The sequence below is a fragment of the Bubalus bubalis genome, chromosome 2 (genome assembly GCF_019923935.1).
Source record: "Bubalus bubalis isolate 160015118507 breed Murrah chromosome 2, NDDB_SH_1, whole genome shotgun sequence".
In the NCBI taxonomy this organism is placed as follows: Eukaryota; Metazoa; Chordata; class Mammalia; order Artiodactyla; family Bovidae; genus Bubalus; species Bubalus bubalis.
The window spans coordinates 150,442,574-150,463,991 of record NC_059158.1 but is presented as its reverse complement, the minus strand read 5'-3'; the positions used below and the strand labels follow the sequence as shown (position 1 = coordinate 150,463,991).

At 40.5% G+C, this 21,418-nt stretch overlaps 1 protein-coding gene across 4 annotated transcripts in view; it reads left to right on the top strand.

Annotated features, from left to right (window-relative positions):
• The window catches only part of LANCL1 (LanC like 1), a 49,459-nt gene that overhangs the window by 10,178 nt on the left and 17,863 nt on the right, over positions 1 to 21,418 (top strand). For all 4 annotated transcript variants that reach the window (XM_006050010.4, XM_006050008.4, XM_044937760.2 and 1 more), the window contains exon 4: positions 11,579 to 11,786. In XM_006050010.4, coding sequence (XP_006050072.1) covers positions 11,579 to 11,786 — 208 coding nt within the window. The remainder of the gene's footprint in view (positions 1 to 11,578; positions 11,787 to 21,418) is intronic.

Below are 21,418 nucleotides of genomic sequence, written 5' to 3'. Positions count from 1 at the left end.
AGTAGCTCCTGCAACTGTTAATAAGCGATATTTGAAATGAACAGCCTCTGTTCTTTTCACTGAAATCCTCCTCTGTAAAATCGAATACACTGAAGTACAGTGCATCATGATATTGATGTATGACATACACCAGCAGTAAGCACTGAGTTGTTCATTTTTAGCTTTATTCCTTACCCAGTAGAGTTTCAAGAGTTCTTTGCTGTACACTCCCAGCTTGGGAGGCAAGGGAAGCCATTTAGATCTTTAGGTGCCCCGTCAAGAACCTTTCAGTGTGCCCATGCACACAGCAGACAGTGTAGAAAAATAGCAGGCATGGAAACCCCTTAAGGTCAAATCTGAAGTCCAGCTAGTAAGTGATGGTAGGTGATGCCCCTGCCAGGGACTGAACCCATGCCCTCTGCAGTGGAATCATGGGATCCTAACCACTGGACCGCCAGGAAATTCCTATACTAGTAAATATACTTAATCACAAATTGAGATTGTTTTCAAAGGTTATTTTTAGGAGATAACTCCAGATCAAAGACCCAGCAAGGGTTAATCTATTTCTGTCCAGTAGCTTGTTTTTTGAACTATCCTGAAGCACTAACAGAACTCAAGGTATCAATAACTTTTAAGTAAATTATGGGTAAATGAGTTAAGTTAAAAAAAACTCATCTAATAATTTGCTCGCATTTTAAAATTGAATAGGGACTTCCTTGACAGTGGGCTTCCCATGTGTCTCAGTAGTGAAGAATTTGCCTGCCACTGCAGGAGATGCAGGAGACACGGGTTCAATCCCTGGGTCAGGAAGATCCCCTGGAGAAGGAAATGGCAACCCACTCCAGTACTCTTGCCTGGGAAATCCCATGGACAGGGGAACCTGCTGGGCTACAGTCCATAGGGTCCCAAAGAGTCATACAGGACTGAGCATGTATGCACACCGGTGATGTCCAGGAATCTATGGGGACTCACCAGAGGACATGACTCCCCCTGCCATCTGGGTTTTGCTCCAAGTAGATTTGTTCTAGGAGGGAGAAGATTGTAAAGTGCTTTATAAAATGGAAAACATGAAGCACTGGTGAGGTACTGTTATTATAAAGGATTAAGTGAGCAGATAAAGTTTTCTCGTGTTAGAAATTAGCATTTAGTAGGAAAGATTGCTTCCCTTGCAGATAACAAAGTAAGAAAAGTAAACCCAAGGGATGGCTGATCTCACTAGTGTCTTTAAGAGGGAATGAGGAAAAGTGCTAGCCCTCATTTAATTTCATTTTTTGCCACTCTTAACTCTGATAATTCCCAAGGAAAATAATGATCGACTCACACTTAAAAAATACACACAGGACTCTAGCAGCTTTAGTTCTAAAAGACATGACCCAATCTTCTGTACCAACTCACAAAGTTAATGAAGCTAAGATTGGCATATATTTCCTCTTTTCAAGTATTAGATAACATTTTAAATAAGAGGATGTGCAGCATAATCCCTAGAGTAATATTAACTCACACTCTAAATGCAAGTTATTAAAGTGTTTCAAGATGCTGTTCCTCTGATCTGCCAAATGTATGGCCTCTGAGCTACAGTTTTAGCATGTGGGTCTTAGTTTCTGCTGATGCCAGATATTTGAAAGGAATTGCTCTGGCCAGGTGTCTTTTCTTTGCAATTTGATATTCTTCTAACTAGCTCTTCATCAGAGCCAGCATTTCAGTGTCTAATTTGAGCCTTGACCAAGTGTCCTTCGCCATCATGAGAGGCATCTGTGCCTCCCACCCAGCACTGTTAGGACAAATGGAAGGAATCAGTGGTGTGGATCTCCACTGGGTCTGTGAGGGCCCTTCACAGTGATCACTAGATAGATGAATGCCCTATGAATGTTGCCTGCTTTCTTTTTGCCTACAACTTATAAGGTGCTGATGTCATTGTGCTGTCAGTGATCTTATTAATAAATGGCTGACACCCAGGCTTGAAACAGCTGTAGGGTTTAGATATTACCAGTGTACTTGGGTGAAACACAGAGCAGGATGTAAGTGTTTGTAGGTAGATCAGAAGAACTGACAGCAGGTAAAGAAAGAAGACATATATCTAAGCATTTGATTTTTACCCACAATACCAGGTGGCATGTCTTGTCAATTTCATTCCATTAACTTTAGCAGTTAACACAATGCCAGGTCCATAGTTGGTGCTCAATAAATATTTGTTGAATGAATGAATAGATGAATGAAAGGGAAATAACCTGTCTTTTACTACTCTAGCTACCATCTGTGTAAACTAAAAACAATAACAAAACTAGGCAGAATGGGGAAAGTGTGAGACTCCAACTCATTTCATGTCTCAAGGATGTAAAAGAGTTAATCACATTCAATCTCTGATGCAGTTGAGAAGTGCACTCAGCAGTGAGACAGGGCTCATACATAATATTCACTTTATACGTGGCAGAGTTGGATATAGAGCGTATCATTTAGACCTGGCCATGAGGTGGGCTTCCTCCTTCTTGCCCCCAGTTTACACTTAACTGCTCTCGTGTGCATGCGTGCTCAGTTGTGTCCAGTTCTTTGTGACCCAGTGGACTATAGCCCACCTAGCTCCTCTGACCAAGGGGTTCTCCAGGCAAGAATACTGGAGTGTGTTGCCATTTCCTGCTCCAGAGGATCTTCCTGACCCAGGGATCAAAACCCAAGTCACCTGCATCTCCTGCTTGTCAGGTGGATTCTTTACCACCATGCCAGCTGAGAACTCCCTAGACTTAAAGAGCCTCTGGACAGCCAAAGAGTGGATGACAACATGAAAACAGAATTGAGGAGAAGAGACGGCCTGATGTGGGGAAGATTTTCAGAACATGTGCAGGGAACACTTTGCTAACCCTCCTCAGAGGAGCCAGTGAGAGAGGAGAGGGGCAGGAGATAGGAGGAAGAAGAATATGGTTCCCTCTGTATTTATGTCCCTTTAGATCAGGCATCAGTGATGAGACAAAGCAACTCATTCAGCACTCAGAATCACAGACTAATGGGGGTTGGGCATTTATTGAGTAGTTACTGGGTGCTGGACACTGTTGTACTGATTAGAGTGATTTACAGTAACTAGGGAGTAGCTGGGCTTCCCAGATGGTGCTAGTGTTAAAGAACCTGCCTGCCAATGCAGGAGACATAAGAGACACAGGTTCAATCCCTGGGTCTGGAAGATCCCCTGGAGGAGGCATAGCAACCCACTCTAGTATTCTTGCATGGAGAATCCCATGGACAGAGGAGCCTGGCAGACTATAGTCCATGGGATCACAAAGAGTCAGACATGACTGAAGCGACTTAGCACGCACACACACATATATGGAGTAGCTACTGTTATTTAATATATAAAGATGCCCAGGCACAGAGAGGTTTAGTAAGTGGGTAAGATCACACAGCTAGGAAGTAGCATAGATAGGCTTCAATCTCAAGCACTGATTCATGAACCTGAATTAAGTTACTCTTAATAACTATTGTGTTAAAGGATTTATCACCTATTGCCTGGAAAATTCCATGGATGGAGGAGCCTGGTAGGCTACATACAGTCCATGGGGTTGCAAAGAGTCGGACATGACTGAGCAACTTTACTTTCTTTCTATAGCTCCTTTTGGAGAAGGAAATGGCAACCCACTCCAGTGTTCTTACCTGGAGAATCCCATGGGCAGAGGGGCCTGGTGGGCTGCCGTCTCTGGGGTTGCAAGGAGTCGGACACGACTGAGCAACTAACACACACACACACGCACTGTAGTCTAAGGCCTACTGGGTGGCTCAAACGGTAAAGAATCTTCCTGCCATGTGGGAGACCCCATTCTATCCCTGGGTCAGGAAGACCCCCTGGAGAAGGGAATGGCAACCCACCCCAGTATTCTTGCCTGGAGAATCCCGTGGATAGAGGAGCCTAGCGGGCTGCAGTGCATGGGGTCACAGAGAGTCGGACACAACTGAGTGACTAACACTTTCACTTTGCATGGTAGTCTGAATAACAGAAGAGGAGCACTTCCTAATTTGACAGTTAGGAAGCAGTACACTGCAGGGCACTAAGGGAAGGAAGGAGGAAAGTATAATATCCCCCTTTTTAAAAATTTTAATCCCTTTTCCTGTTTAGCTCTGGGAATAGATAATGGAGAAAAGAAGACACCTCTTCAGCGTGCTCATTTGCCTTTTTTTATTTACAATTCCACCTCTTTATTTGGGTCAGTATTTTTAAATTAAGGATTTAAAGTCACAACTAGTTTCCTCCTCAGATTACCTGTATTAAAAGTACTGGAGTATTTGGAAAGCCAGCACTACGCCCAGCTTTAATCTGAAGACAGACTGGATGTACTAGTCAGTGCAGTGTTCACATCCAGGCTTTGTGGAGATAACTTCAGGGACTGGGAACCCTGCACTAAAGACATTGTCATTTTGTTGAGGAAATGGAAACACACACACGCAAAACACACACAAGGTTAAGATAATTATTAAAAATACTGCATTAGAAAATACCAGCCTGCTTAGAAAGCAGGTGAACATACTATATGGGGTTATTTAGAGAAAACTTTCATTTCTCATATTTCCATTAATCTGAATGAAAAAATTGATGAGCTTTAAAAATTTCAACTAGGGAACAGTTTGTTTGAAACTTAGGGTGAAGCAACCCATCCCCCCTCCTTTAGGAAGTCCTTGTCTCTGTATCACTCAAAACTATTAAGACCCATTCTTGGCCGTTGACAGAACATCTCCAGTGGTTGCAGCAGTATCCATAATCTGAACGTGATTTTTCCCACCAGAGCATACATGAAGAAGAGTCTTCAAAAGAACCTAACCTATAAGGAAATAACTTGCAGAACTGAAGTACCATGGAAGAGGTTTTTATATCAGTGTAGGCTGGTTGTAAAATAAATAAATAATGTTAAGGAATAATCTCAAATGCAGAATTACAGAGAAGTGCTTTGAGAGCTTCACACATCTGTGGAGATTTTTATCATCTCCATAGACATTTGAGATGCATCAAGGTCTTGATTGGTCAAGATGAATAGGACTAATGATCCCTCAGAAATTCAAAGGCTTCCTATTAATTACCTCTCAACAGCTGGCTATATTTATAGTACTGCTGGGGATAAGTAGCTGAGTAAGGAAATTGCAGATTTAGAAGTGTCCCTAAACAATTCACCCTCCCTTGCCAGAGTTGTAGCTACAGAAGGAGACAGAAAAAAATCTGGTTCAGAGCATCTATACTGAAAGCCAGGATGGATTCTATTATAGCAAAGTTTTATTTGTTTTTTGTCTTTCAAGTAAATTAGTTTTCAACAGTTTAAAGCCAAGAGATTCCTGGGATGATCTGTGAGGAGTGCCAGACATCTGAACTTTTTATATAAAGAAGGACATCTGTCCCTAACGCATTAATGTCCTTGAACCTTTCTGCAGTGATGAATCTGTTTCTTTGCTGTCCATTCAGCAGCCACTAGCCATATGTTAATTACACTAGCCATATGTTAATTACATTTCCAAGTGTTGGAAATGTGGCCAGTGTGACTGGGAAACTGAATTTTAAATTTGTTAATTTTAACTAACTTAGGTTTCTGTAGATACTTATGGTTGCAGTCTGTCATAGTGAACACTGTAGTTTTGAGCAACCAGACAGATTCCACAAGTTATTAGATCAAAGTAATGGATATCTGGGTTTCTGCTGGCCTCTGAGATCACAGGAGATAATGTAGGTTCTTTTTTTTTATTTTCTGGAGGACATTTGTGCAACCTCTCTTCCCTAAACTCAGACCCATGCATCCTGCTGCCTACTTTATATCTCCACTGAGATGTCTAATGAACATCTCAGAACTGACCTGTCCAAGATTTGGCTTCCTCTTTCTGCCACTTCCCCACCAGGCCCTGTGTCAGACACTTCTAGTGCTCATTCATATTTGGTTGTCCCTCTCCTTCTTGGTTTCCAGGAGGGTTAGACCTCTCAACTTCTTTCTACTTAGGTGAGACCACCTCTTGTGGTCCAGGGGCTGCACATGGAAGCAGCATGCAATTGCTGGCATGATGCCCTGCAGTACCCTTCATGTTATGTATGTCCCTAGTGAAGTCCTATATGTTCAATCCCATCTTGCAGGGCCTAGACTAACACGTATAGCTAAATTTATCTTTGAAAAATACTGTTTTTGAATACTCCTTCACATAAATTAGCATTAAATCTAAATTTCTGTGTCTAGTTTTTAACAATTTGAACCCCCAAGGAGTCCAGTCTTACTAGCCAGGTCATCCCCTAATCTTGTCCACGTGGATTGTTTAGATGATTCCACATGCTGGGAGCACTCTCTGCATTTGCTCTGTTTCAGGCTTCCCACAAATGAAGCTTCCCTTTCAGTCCACACTCTGCCCATACCTACTTCCTGATGATGATTTTTTATCTCTGGGGTAGAAGAGGGTACTGTGTCCACCTGTCTGTTCCTTCTCCACCAAGTCAGCATCCGAGGCTATGAATAACTACAGAATTAACATGCAATTTCTAAAACAATTACTGACTTAACCATGCTTGATTCTAAAGGACACTTTATTGATTCATTTTTACTGATACTACTTAAATGTGTCTGATATTACATGTAAACTAGAGTTGGCAGCCCAATAACAACTTTCCTGTACTCTTTGGGAAATAAAGACACCATCCAGAGTAGGAATGGTCTCTTGTTCCTGAAGAAAAGTGCTCATTGCTTAACAGAATTAGAATATTATCCCCAATACTTTTTATAAAGTCACCTTTAATGACTTGAAGATTAATGGGAAAATAATGGATTCGATTTTGCTTTACTAATAATCTTAGTGTATAGTTTCATGTGGATTATTTTCTCTTTTAAAATAGGTCATTATGTTTCCTAACCAGATAGTCAAATTAAGACCAAAAAGCATTAGTTTTCATAGTTTAGTGACAGTGGTTATCATGGAGTGGACCAACTAAAATAATAGAAGAATATTTTAACTTAAATTTTATATCAATGAAAACTTTATCCAGATTCATAAAAGGTGGGGCAGTCTTTCCTTTTTCTTAAAAACATAATTCTAAAGTCTAAAGCAATCCGGAGCATATTTTTACAATTAACTGCAAACAAATTTTAAATCTCATTTCAGTCTTTTCTGGTCTAGAATTTTCTTCTAGAAAATTCTACCTTTTCGGTGAAAGGGTAGAAAAAGGAAGGAAATCTTGATTATTCTACCATTTGCTTACCAAACAGTAGAGAAGGACATTTTATCTGCTGCTCAAATTTGAACCCAAAGATATTCTTGATTATGTAACATATTCTGTGATTGATGAAAACATTAAAAAGTTTAAACTCCATATATCATCCTGCATTGAGCCTCATGACCAGTTCTGATGGGTGTTATCCTAGAAACCACTAAAAAACATTTTTTCTCATTACATTAAATGTCCGATAGGAATTGGAATCATATTTGGGGGTGAGTTTATGAATGGATATAGCTGTAGTCCTCCCTCCTAAGTGGCCCTCCCCTCGCACCATCGCCCATCCAGCCACTGAAGTTAGGCATCTGGGAGTCATCTTGATATTTCCCTCTCAGTCATTCCCCAACAGGTTCTGTTGACTTGTACCTTCCAGACAGGTATCTTTGCCATTCAGTCTTACTTTATCTCCACTACAGCTACTCTGCCTCTCACTTGTACTCCTCAGCGATCCTCCTAACTGCTCCTCCTGCATCCACTGTTCCATATATTCTTTTCCAAATCTTACAGTGCAATTGCAGTGAATTTTTTTTTTGTATAAAATATTTTTTTATTTTTAACTGAAGGATAATTGCTTTATAGTATTACATTGGTTTCTACCAAACATCAACATGCATCAGCCATAGGTTTACCCATGTCTCTCCCACTTGAACATCTTCCCATCTCCCTCTGCAATGAAATATAAAAAATGCAAATTTAGTTGTGCTCTTAAATGGTGCTTTTCAAATAAAACCCCAAATCCTTAACTGGTTTACAAGACCCTATGTGTTCTACCTTCTGCCTACCTCCTGAGCTTTGAAGAGAACTATGTTCTTTAGGATTAGGCTTGCTTGCATAAAGGGAGTACACCTAAAATAACAGTGGCTTTAACACAACAGAATTTCTGTCTTGTGTAAGATAGTCATGGTGTGGCACCTTCCCAGCCCTCTGGGTTCTAAACTTCTTTGATCTTGATGTTTTACTATCCTCATCACAGAACTACCACTTCATGGTCTGAAATGGCTGCTCTAGGTACACCATCACCTCTACATTCCAACCAGGAAAAAAGAAACAGCTGGTCTGCTCCCTTCAAGAACATTTTCTGAAGTTACTCTATTATTTGTACTCTGTCTCATTGGTCAGAACTTACCCATGCACACGTTCTTACCCAGATTGTTCTGGGTAACCGTGTGCCTAGCTAAAATCCAAGGCATTATTGTTTATAGAAAAGGGAGATAAATTTCGGAGTTCCACTTAGCTGTCTCTATTGCAAGAGTTAAATCCTTATTTTCTGGAGTGTGAATCAGAAGTATTTGATGAAGAAAAATCAAGAGAAAGCACATAGCATATTAACGGAAATATGGAGACAGATACTACAGGAAATAACTAAAATTATTGAAAGTGGTTGCTTCTGGGAGGCAGGAATAGAAGTAGGGCAAGAGACTGCAAATGTATATTAAGCGTTGCAGTACTGTTTGACTTTTTCCATGAAGAACACATTTATTTTTATTTAAGAATTCCATTTGAAAAGAGAGTTTAAAAGCCTGGATTGAGGCCAGGATTGTGAGGAAATGTAAGGACTTGAGTTTACTCTGAGAGCATTGAGGTTGTATCTTTTATTTCCCACCTTGCCAGTTATCAGTCAGCCTTCAGTATTATGCAAAGATGATGTTGTATGCATGACTATTGTCAAAGGTTACAAGATCATAATCAAGTTCAAGATGTTTGGTCACAGACAATTCCCTCATTTTTTCTATTATTAGGCTCCCTGGGGTATAAAATATTGATGGGACATTAAATGTCTTTGATTTAATGCATCGTGCCTTATTTTCCTGACCTAGACTGATTTATGCTTCTCTGGTAACTCAGATGGTAAGGAATCTGCCTGCAATGTAGGAGACCTGGGTTTGATCCCTGGGTCAGGGAAGATCCCCTGAAGAAGGAAATAGCAGTCCACTCAGTATTCTTTCCTGGAGAGTGCCCATGGACAGAGGAGCCTGGTGAGCTACAGTCCACGGGGTCTCAAAGAGTCTGACACGACTGATGACTCCCACACACACACAGACTGATTTATAATAAGCTTGCCCAGGTAGATTCTTCTAATTGGCAGTAGCACTCCTTACTCAAAAGCCTTTTCACCTTGAGTGTCTCATAGCAGGGAAGAAGGTAGGTAGTGTAAACTACAAACCTGCAGAAGATAGGTTAATCAAAATATGTGGACACAGAGGCCCAGAATGAAAACACAGAAATAGAAGCTGAAGCTGTGGAAAGCTAATTTTCTGCTGATCAAAAAGAAATAAAAAAAATTTCCATCTAAGTGAAGTATCATGAGACTTGTAAATGATTACGTTTTTTCACAAGAAATGCATCAGATTTTAAAATTGAACATACCTTTAATGAGTTTTGTTTGTTAAATGTTCAGTCCAAAAGGAATTGTTGATGAGAGACAAAGGTCTGAAAAGGAAAACAATCACTGGGCTTGTATTTAATCATTTTTTATTTTCTCAGATCTCAGTCATGTCATTATCTGGCTTTGGTGCCTGCATAACTTAATTAGGGGAGTTCAGGCAGTGATGGGAACAGGAGGGCAAAATCAAAGAGTAACAGTTTAAACAGATTGTCTGCAGACACCTGGTATGGATGGAGATGAAGCCTATTAAGAACCTAATTCTAGAAGGAGCTCTTGACGTTGATCATTTGTGAAAAGGAGAATTTTTTTTTTTCTAACCCACATGCATGGTTTTGTACACTTATGTCTACAAACCTTAAGTATTGGTATGTCTGATCAGCAGCTTGTGGAATTACTAACACCAGGCCACTTTGAAAGAGCAGACAAGGTTATTAACTTTGGCAGGAAATGAAAATTTGGCCTTAATATACATGCGAAATTGAATTGTCTGTAGCACAAAGCTTTGGAGGTTACCCATGCAAAATGAGAAAACTATCTAAATTTAAAATTATCCTCAGTACAGTGAAAAGTAATTTTGCAGACTGCATTTTTACAGCCCCAAAATCCATGAAAAGATTGGCTCTATTAATTTAGATTTAAACAGAGGCTCTCTATCGTCTAAAAATGGTAAATGAGATGGAAAATGTACTTTAAGGGAAGAAATGAGTTTCTCGAAATGCTGCAGGCAGGCAGGTTCTCTACCCCACCTCTCTGAGTCTGCCCTGAGACCAGTCGGCTTCCGAGAAAAGGCTCTATCTACTGTGACAGGCATTTGGAATGAGGACATGCACACAAGGCCTCAGTTACATATAGCAGCCTTCAAGAGCAGGATAAGAAGCAAATCAAAGCCCAAAGCAAAAGTTATTGGCAGCTTTTCTAGTATAGTTCCTAAAGTGGCTGGGTCTTCAACAGGGTTAAAAAAAAAAAAATTGAGAAACAGAATTTATTTTCTTAGATCTCAAATAACTTAATAGTTTTCATATAATCGCTGCCTGGAACGGTACTGGGATGGAGGATTTGGTTATTACTCTACCTACCTTCTCATGCAAAAAATGATCTTCTATACAAAGAAAAATTGAGTTTTTCATTCCCCAGTCTTTGAATTTTTTCAGCTCATAAGAACAAACATTTCTTGTTTATTATTAAGGAAATTATTATTTGTAAAATAGATAGGTGATGATTTATTATACCAAAACTTGGTGACGTATAATTTTTGCTATCAAAAACAATACATCAGGGGCTTCCCTGGTGACTCAGTATTAAAGAATCCACCTGCCAATGCAGGAGACACAAGTTTCAACCCTGATCTGGGAAGATCCCACGTGCCATAGGGCAACTAAGCCCATGCACCACAACTCTTGAGCCTGTGCTCCAGAGCCTGGGAGCCACAGCTACTGAGCCCATGTGCCGCAACTACTGAAACTCAAGTGCCCTGAAGTCCATGCTCCACAGCACAAGAGCCACCACCGTGAGAAGCCAGCGCACTGCAACTAGAGAGCAGCCCCCGCTCGCCGCAACTAGAGAAAAGCCCATGCGGCAGTGAAGACCCATGACAGCCAAAAATTAATAAATAGAATAGGAGGACTCTCAAGAAACGAACACAATAGCTGGAGTGTAACAAGGATTCATAGTAAACTTGGGTTTAGAGTTCCTATTTTAATTTTGAATTGATGAGGAAACTGAGAAAAGGTGAGTATTTTCCTACTGTTCTTAGAGCTGCTTAGTAATAAAGTTGAGTCTAGAACTAAGGTCATCTGAATTTCCAGATAATTTATATATTTGCTGTTAGCTTATCAAAAATCAACACTGCTGAGTAGACAATATCCTGTGAGTATAATATAATAATATTATATTATATATATAATAATAATATTATATATATATAAAATATATATATATATATAATAATACAGTCAGCTGCTCTTTCCTTATCTGTACATGATCTTCTTTTTGCTCTTCAGGTATTGCTGTGCTTTACTTACACCTCTACGATGTGTTCGGGGACCCTAACTACCTACGGATGGCACATGGCTACGTAAAGCAAAGTCTGAACTCTCTGAGCAAGCATTCCATGACCTTCCTCTGCGGGGACGGGGGCCCCCTGGCCGTGGCTGCTGTGGTGCATCACAAGATGAACAACGAGAAGCAGGCGGAAGACTGCATCGCCCGGTAATCAGGTTTCTTTTTGAGAACTACTATCTAGACGTTTTGCCGTAACTCTGTGTGTGTTAGCAGAAAAACATTTTATTGAATGTACTTTTCTCTCAGCAGTAAATCTTACTGCTGTCATTTGATCAATTCTCACATTATTCCTGAATTGTAGTTAAGAAACAATCTTTGTAATCCTTATTTATTGCAAGATGTAATGACACTGACATGTTCCAGATCAAACATCAGTTCCTTAACATAAATGAGATCAAAAGCCTAGTCATGTGATTACTAGTCCAGGGTGCTATCCAGGATCAGTAATTGGAAGAAATGTGGTGCATGTGCTGTAGTGGGCTGGGAGAGGCCTCCCAAGGGATCACAGAGCCAAAATGGCTCTTCTTACAGAAATAACGACTTGCAAATCCAGTTTCATTTTAGTGTAAATCAGGGCAGCCCTGAGAAGCTTTTGAATAATGAAGAATTATGAAACTTTTATACCAAAAAACTACAGTTTTTGCTTTAGTAAAGTTTATTGAACGCTTTCAGAATTCTACTAAGAAGTCTGTCTGCCATACAACTCTGCATGCCATACTGTTAAAGTGAAAGTTGCTCAGTCATGTCTGACTCTTTGAGACCCCATGGACTGTAGTCCATGGAATTCTCCAGGCCAGAATACTGGAGTGGGTAGCCTCTCCCTTCTCCAAGGGATCTTCCCAACCCAGGGATCGAACCCAGGTCTCCCACATTGCAGGCGGATTCTTTACCAGCTGAGCCACCAGGGAAGCCCAAGAATACTGGCGTGGGTAGCCTATCCCGTCTCCAGGGCTCTTCCCAACCCAGGAATCGAACCAGGATCTCCTGCGTTGCAGGCAGATTCTTTACCAGCTGAGCTACCAGGGAAGCCCAAGGCTCCCCCTAAATATTCTAACACACAGAGGGCTGCAATTCCAGCAAAGGTTTTTGTTTTGTTTTGTTGTTTAAAAAAAACAAAAGTACATTTAACAGACCTGACTTTTCAGAGCAGTTTTCTGTTCACAGCAAAACTGAGAGGAAGGTACAGAAACTTCCCATACATCCTCTGCTCTGTACATGCATAGCACCACCGCACCCCCCACCATTATCGACATCCTCCACAGAGCACACTAGCTACAGCTGATGAACCTGTGTTGACATACCGTATCACCCAAAGTGTAGTTTACTCTTGGCTTTGTACGTTTTATGGGATTGGATAAGTGTATAATGACATGTATACATCATTACAGTATCATACAGAGTACTTTCACTGCCCTTGAAATCCTCTGTGCTGTGCCTATTAACTTCTCCTCCCTTCTTCCTATTGTTCTTTTTACCATCTCCATGGTTTTGCCTTTTCCAGAATGTCATAGAGTTGGAATCGTATAGTATATAGCGTTTTCAGATTGGCTCCTTTCATTAGTAGTATGCATTTAGACTTCTCCATGTCTGTTCATGGCTTGATAGCTCTTATTTGTAGCACTGAATAATATTCCATTGTCTAAAGGTACCATAGTTTATGTATTCATTCACCTATTGAAGAACACTTTGGTTTCTTTCAAGTTTTACCAGCTATAAACAAAGCTGTGAAAAACATCCATAGTCAAGTTTTTGTGTGGACGTATATTTCCAGCTCTTTGAAGTAAAATACCAAGGATCATAATTGCTGGATTGTACAACAAAGGTCCGTCTATAGTCAAGGCTATGGTTTTTCCAGTGGTCATGTATGGATGTGAGAGCTGGACTGTGAAGAAAGCTGAGCGCCAGAGAATTGATGCTTTTGAACTGTGGTGTTGGAGAAGACTCTTGAGAGTCCCTTGGGCCGCAAGGAGATCCAACCTGTCCATTCTGAAGGAGATCAACCCTGGAATTTCTTTGGAAGGAATGATGCTAAAGCTGAAACTCCAGTACTTTGGCCACCTCATGCGAAGAGTTGACTCATTGGAAAAGACTCTGATGCTGGGAGGGATTGGGGGCAGAAGGAGAAGGGGATGACAGAGGATGAGATGGCTATATGGCATCACTGACTCGATGGACGTGAGTCTGGGTGAACTCCGGGAGTTGGTGATGGACAGAGAGGCCTGGCATGCTGTGATTCATGGGGTCGCAGGGAGTCAGACACAACTGAGCGACTGAACTGAACTGATGATAAGACTATGTTTCATTTTGGAAAAAACTTAAACTGTCTTCCAGAGCGGCTGTACCATTTTGCATTCCCACCATCTTTGTCAGCATTTGGTATTGTCAGTGTTCCAGATTTTGGCCATTTAAATAGATGTGTATTGGTATCTCATTGTCTTAATTTGCATTTCTGTGATGACATATGTTGAGCGGCATCTTTTCATATACTTACATGCCATTTTTTTAATAATTTTAAATTGGAGGCTAATTACTTTACAGTATTGTAGTGGTTTTTGCCAAACACTGACATGAATCAGCCATGGGTATACATGTGTCCCCCATCCTGAAGCCCCTTCCCACGTCCCTCCCCATCCCATCCCTCAGGGTCATCCCAGTGCACCATTTGTATATCTTCTTTGGTAAAGGTTTAGCCCATTTTTCAAGTGGATCCAAGATTTTAATGAGTGATCATCTCCAAATTGACCGTGGGTTTTGATTCCCACTCTTCATTCCTATAAATTACTGTTAGAATAGCATTAGTATTTCTGGTTTTATTTGCTGAGGATCCCTCTGCTTTAGAGGTTCGCAAGAAAGTCTCATTCAATAAATCATTCTTAAGTTTCATAAAAATAAATTGTAGTAGCCTTGAAAACTCAGCAGTGGCCATAGGACTGGAAAAGGTCAGTTTTCATTCCAATCCCAAAAAAAAGCAATGCCAAATAATGCTCAAACTACCTCACAATTGGACTCATCTCACACGAAGGAAAGTAATGCTCAAAATTCTCCAGCCCAGGCTTCAACATTATGTGAACCATGAACTTCCAGATGTTCAAGCTGGATTTAGAAAAGGCAGAGGAACAAGAGATCAAATTTGCCAATGTCTGTTGGATCATCGAAAAAGCAAGAGAGTTGCAGAAGAACATCTACTTCTGCTTTATTGACTATGCCAAAGCCTTTAACTGTGTGGATCACAACAAACTGTGGAAAATTCTTAAACAGATGGAAATACCAGAGCACCCGACCTGCCTCCTGAGAAATCTGTATGCAGGTCAAGAAGCAACAGTTAGAACTGGACGTAGAACAACAGACTGGTTCCAAATCAGGAAAGGAGTACGTCAAGGCTGTATATTGTCAGCCTGCTTATTTAACTTATATGCAGAGTACATCATGAGAAATGCTGGGCTGGATGAAGCACAAGCTGGAATCAGATTGCCAGGAGAAATATCAATAACCTCAGATATGCAGATGACACCATCCTTATGGCAGACAGCAAAGGAGCTAAAGAGCCTCTTGATGAAAGTGAAAGAGGAGAGTGAAAAAGTTAGAAAACTAAGATCATGGCATCTGATCCCATCACTTCATGGCAAATAGATGGGGAAACAATGGAAACAGTGACAGACTTTATTTTGGGGGGCTCCAAAATCAGTGAAAACAGTGAATGCAGCCATGAAATTAAAAGACACCTGCTCCTTGGAAGAAAAGTTATGACCAACCTAGACAGCATATTCAAAAGCAGAGACATTACTTTGCCAACAAAGGTCCATCTAGTCAAAGCGATGGTTTTTCCAGTAGTCATGTATGGATGTGAGAGTTGGACTATAAAGAAGCTGAGCACTGAAGAATTAATGCTTTTGAACTGTGGTGTTGGAAAAGACTCTTGAGAGTCCCTTGGACTGCAAGGAGATCCAACCAGTCCATCCTAAAGGAAATCAGTCCTGAATACTCATTGGAAGGACTGATGCTGAAGCTGAAGCCCTAATACTTCGGCCACCTGATGCGAAGAACTGACTAATTAGAAAAGACCCTGATGCTGGCAAAGATTGAAGGCAGGAGGAAAAGGGGACAACAGAGGTTGAGATGGTTGGATGGCATCACCAACTCAATGGACATGAGTTTGAGTAACCTCCAGGAGTTGGTGATGGACAGGGAGGCCTGGCGTGCTGCAGTCCATGGGGTCACAAAGAGTTGGACACGACTAAGCAACTGAACTGAAATTCTACATAAAACGTCAACCTCTCTCAAAATATGTACAGCCAAATAGTAATAGTTTCATAAGTGACGAATGTTATGAGGTATTAAATGAAAACAAGATTTGTGTATTCAGATGCAGTGTGGAAATACTAATTAAAGTTACATGCATTTACTGGCTGCTGAGAGTCTTTAGTAGCTTTTAAACACAGGGGAAACTCAGGTGACTCTAGGGAGCACAATTTGCCACAGTTGTCTTTTAGGCCACCTTAGGACATCTTAGGGTCTATTGTTCTAAGAAACACTCTTTGGGGAATAATACCATTTATTAATATTGGCTTATTATAAAACAATAAAATTTCTTTTTTCTTGATACTTTGGCATTAAAAGTGTTATTTATATCATTTTTTGTTTTATGACATTTCAGCAATATTTTATTTATAGACTTAAGGTTAAAAATATAGAATGCAGGCGTATGATAGGAAAATACCTCTTTTGGGCCTCAGGTTTGATTTTTTAGATTCCTGAAGTTCATCGCAGACCAAAAAGAAACAGAATTATTTATAAATTACTTTCACATCTCCTCCCTTTTAAGGGAAAAATGTCAAAGTCTTTTCAGTTTAACTTCAGGAAATCCAAAATTACTTGATGACATGACATCAGTTATTTAATAAACCTGCTCACTTGTTTATTAAACTTGGAGGCTTCCTTGGTAGCTCAGTCAGTAAAGAATCTGCCTGCAGTGCAGGACACCTGCGTTTGACTCCTGATCAGGAAGATCCCCTGGAGATGGAAATGGCAACCCACTCCAGCATTCTTGCCTGGTAAATCCTATGGACAGAGGAGCCTGGTGGGCTACAGTCCATGGGGTCTCAAGAGTTGGACACGACCTGGTGACTAAACCACCACCACCACTTACTTATTTCACTTTGTGCCTAACCTTCTTCCTCTCCTCACACAGTCCTTTTGTTTCCAGAGACATTCATATGCTCCATGTGCCATCCATGTACTCCACTGCCAGCGTTGTGTTTCAGCTTACCATTCCTGTATTTTCTTAATATAGCAGCCTTCCAGAACCATGATCTTGAGTTTTAGAAACCAAAGGGACTTTGGGATTAATCCTTAGACGAATTGAAATCCAAAGAAATCAGTGTTTCCCTAAGGTAGAACTTCTTAGCTTTGGGATCTTGAGAAACTTAGGGCTTCCAGGGGTATATAGAAAACTCCTTAATTATATTCAGTATGTAGAGAACATTTATACTTTTCTTGGAGGGGTCTGTGACTCCCCAAAAGGAATGTGTGTGCACGTGTGTGTGCTTGTTCAAAACTGCCCGGCAGTTGGCTGAGGCAAGTGGAGAGGAAGATAGCAAATAGTGCTGGTTCTTCTACTGCTTGATTTATACTGTTTTCTCCCTCCCTTCTACACAGAGATAGTTGGTGCTACTACACGAATAAAGAGCGTTGCCTGTTTTGTGCCCAGTTAAGTGACTTACCCTCACACACAGCATGCTTTCAAGCTAGTACTTAGAGTGACGAAGAACTTTGGATTTCTGGTCAGAAGATGTATACCCTTTCTCTTTTGTAGCAGTGAATAAGAAAAGGAATTCTTTTTTAAAAGTTACAAACCTTTTGATGATAAAAGGCAAAAACTCTTCCCAGTAACACTCTGGGGAAATACTGCTAGGAGTGGAACAGAATTAGCCTGTTTTTATGTCTTTATTCTTGCTTCAGTGACATTTCAATGACTTTTCTCTTCTAGAGATCAGTTGCTATTAATATCCACATAGCAAAACAAATACATGGAGCTGCAATGATGTGCTTCTGGGTTTGAGAGTTTCTGAAAACACATAAAGTAACCATTATGATCGATAAATGCTATCATTTCTTCATTTTGTCTTAATAATATAGCATCTAAAGCATGATGTTAAAAGTCCTAATTTTAGTAATTGTTTTAGTCTCTTTCTGACTTTGTTTTTAATTTTTATTGAAGTATAGCGTGTGTTAGTCACTCAGTTGTGTCTGACTCTTTGCGACCCCATGGACTACAGCCCACCAGGCTCCTCTGTCCATGGAATTTTCCAGGCAAGGATATTGGAGTGGGTAGCCATTCCCTTCTCCAGAGGATCTTCCTGACCCAGGGATCAATGCTGGGTCTGCAGCATTGCAGGCAGATTCTTATTGTCTGAGCCTTCAGGGAAGCACTTATTGACATATACTTGATTTTATATACATATGGGCTTCCCAGGTGGCTCAGTGGTAAAGAATCTGCCTGCTAAGCAGGAGACACAGGTTCAATCTCTGGATCAGAAAGATCCCCTAGAGAAGGAAATGACAACCTACTCCAGTATTCTTACCTGGGAAATCCCATGGACAGAGGAACCTGGTGGGCTACAGTCTGTGGGGTTACAAAAGAGTCAGACACGACTTAGTGATTAAACAAATATATATATATATATATATATGTATATGTATATGAGTTCCCTGTGCTACATAGTATATCCTTGTTGATTGTCTGTTTTATCTATAGTAGTGTTTATATTTTAACCCCAAACTCCTAATTAATTCCTCCCTGACCCTTTCCCCTTTGGTAACCATATGTTTGTTAACTGTGTTTGTGAGACTGTTTCTGTTTTGTAAATAAATTCGTTTATATCATTTTTTAGATTCCACATATAAGGGATATCATATAATATTTGTCTTTCTCTGCCCAACTTACTTCATTTAGTATGGTAATCTCTAGGTCCACCCATGTTGCTGCAGATGGCATTATTTCATCCTTTTTATGACCGAGTAATATTCCATTGTATATATGTACTACATCTTCTTTATCCATTCATCTATGCCTGGACTCTCAGGTGGCTTCCATGTCTTGGCTATTGTAAATAGTGCTCTATGAACACTGTGTTCAGTTCAGTTCAGTTCAGTCGCTCAGTCGTGTCCAACTCTTTGCGACCCCATGAGTCGCAGCACGCCAGGCCTCCCTGTCCATCACCAACTCCCGGAGTTCACTCAGACTCATGTCCATCGAGTCAGTGATGCCATCCAGCCATCTCATCCTCTGTTGTCCCATTCTCCTCCTGCCCCCAATCCCTCCCAGCATCAGAGTCTTTTCCAATGAGTCAACTCTTCGCATGAGGTGGCCAAAGTACTGGAGTTTCAGCTTTAGCATCATTCCTTCCAAAGAACACGCAAGACTGATCTCCTTTAGGATGGACTGGTTGGATCTCCTTGCAGTTCAAGGGACTCTCAAGAGTCTTCTCCAACACCACAGTTCAAAAGCATCAATTCTTCAGTGCTCAGCTTTCTTCACAGTTAGATAAATGCAACTAGTGAGTTTTATGGAGAAGGAAATGGCAACCCACTCCAGTGTTCCTGCCTAGAGAATCTCAGGGACGGGGGAGCCTAGTGGGCTGCTGTCTATGGTGTCGCACAGAGTCGGACTCGACTGAAGTAACTCAGCAACAGCAGCAGCAGCAGTGAGTTTTAATGAATTGAAATCCATTAAAAAATGAGCTGCTTCCTTAAGTACTCATTATAATGAGATGCACTGACCAGTACTTTCATTTTCAAGTATTTGAAAATAAGTACTTGCCATCTCCTTTGAACAACCAAATGTTTGGTTGCAAAATAATTGGTTTGCTAATTATATATCGCCACCTAGTGGTGCCTTATGGAAGCTACCGGGCTTTCCTCGTGGCTCAAACAATAAAGAATCTGCTGGCAATGTGGGAGACCTGGGTTGGATCCCTGGGTTGCGAAGGTCCCCTGCAGAAGGGCCTGGCAAGCCACTCCAGTATTCTTGCCTGGAGAATCCCCATGGACAGAGGAGCCTGGTGGGCTACAGTCCATGGCGTCACAAAGAGTCGGACATGACTGAGAGACTAAGCACACACCTAGTGGTGATGCAGGTCATGACAATGGTAAGTAAAGAATGGTATTTTCTAATTCACTGGTTCAAACACATTTTATTTAGATGAGAACATCATTGGAGTTAATGCAATATGTAGTAATTGTTTTTAGTAACTTCCATAGAGCAGTGTTTATTTAAAAAATTGCTAGTGATTTCACTCTTTGAATAGTTCTTTCAATAATACCCTTTACAAAAATCAAAAGTGCTTCTCTATCTCTAAATTCTATGCAGTTTGATGCCTTTATATTAATACTTTATAATAAATTCTTATGAAAACTCTGGGATGTTTATTCTGTTTACTGCAACAGTTGAGTTTGTATCTAGTTAACAGATTTTATTTATTAAGTTCTCAACATTACTGAGCTTCCAGTTCTGGAGTGAGAAAAAAAATAGAATTTTTCTTAATAAATGTTTTTAAATTATTTAAAAATATTAGTGATTTGTGGGGATGAGGGAGAGTATTAAAGTAGAAAAAAACCACCCTGTGGTTATAGACCAGATAACCCTGTTGGCATTAGAGAGGGAAAAAATCAAGCAAGGTATTACAAGAAAATTGAAAGTAACCTCTGACCACTGTGTCCCTATTACTGATAGCCATTATTCCACTGAGAGTTTAATGCCTGTGTTTGTAATAGAAAGAAATGCATGAGCCAGCATTTGCATGTTTAACCAATTTGATTGAGATGACTCCATTTGTTGAGGTATAAATATGGAAACATCTAACTCTGTCAGTAACTGCAACCAGCCAAGCTCTTGCAAACCTCTCTTTCCTATAGGGGAGAGGATCCTTAAGGATCCTTTCCTAACTTTTTCTCAGTTATTGTTTCATAACTGTCAGCCCTTTTTACTCACTAAAATCATCTCATTCCTCTGGATGTGCCACAGTTCGCTTATCCACATCACCTACTGATGGACAACTTGGTTGATTCTGAGTTTGGGTAATTGTGAATAAAACTGCTGTAAACAGCAACAAAAAAATCAATTCATTCTGCTTATTAAAGTGTGTCTTCTTCATTTTTAATCCTAAGAGTTCCCCTCCCACCACAGTCTTGTGGAAGTGGTTGGGGAGGGTTCAGGAGAGGAGAGTTGTTTTCTCTTTCACAAGTACCTTCCTTTCAGAGCTAGGACTATCTACTGATGTATAGCCTGGTGGTAGCAATTGTTAGATTCTTGTTTTACTGTTTGTTTTTGTTGTTTGTAGATATTGGTGGCCTCCAGAAATCAGAGGTAGGGGGCTGTGCACCCTCTCAGCTATGACCTTCATTTTACCACTGAGTAAATGAAGGCACAAGCAGTTAAGCAAACTCTACCAAATGTACAAACATTTATTAGGAAGAAGACACACACACAGTTAGTCCTCTGCCCTGTTCTTGTGGCTCAGATAAAGCCACATCCTTCTCTGATCCTTCTTGGATCTTACTCATCAAACAGTGGCTAGAGCCTGTACCATCTCCCAAACATCCCACCCATCTTCACCACTCACTCCACCAATATTTCCTAACGTTCTTTACTGCCCATGTTATCAAATCCTCTGGTGTAAATTTTGATAAAGTTATTTGAAGTGCCAGGTATCTGAATGTTGATTCCTTACTAGAATACTTCAGTTCACTCACTCACTCGTGTCCAACTCTTTGTGACCCCA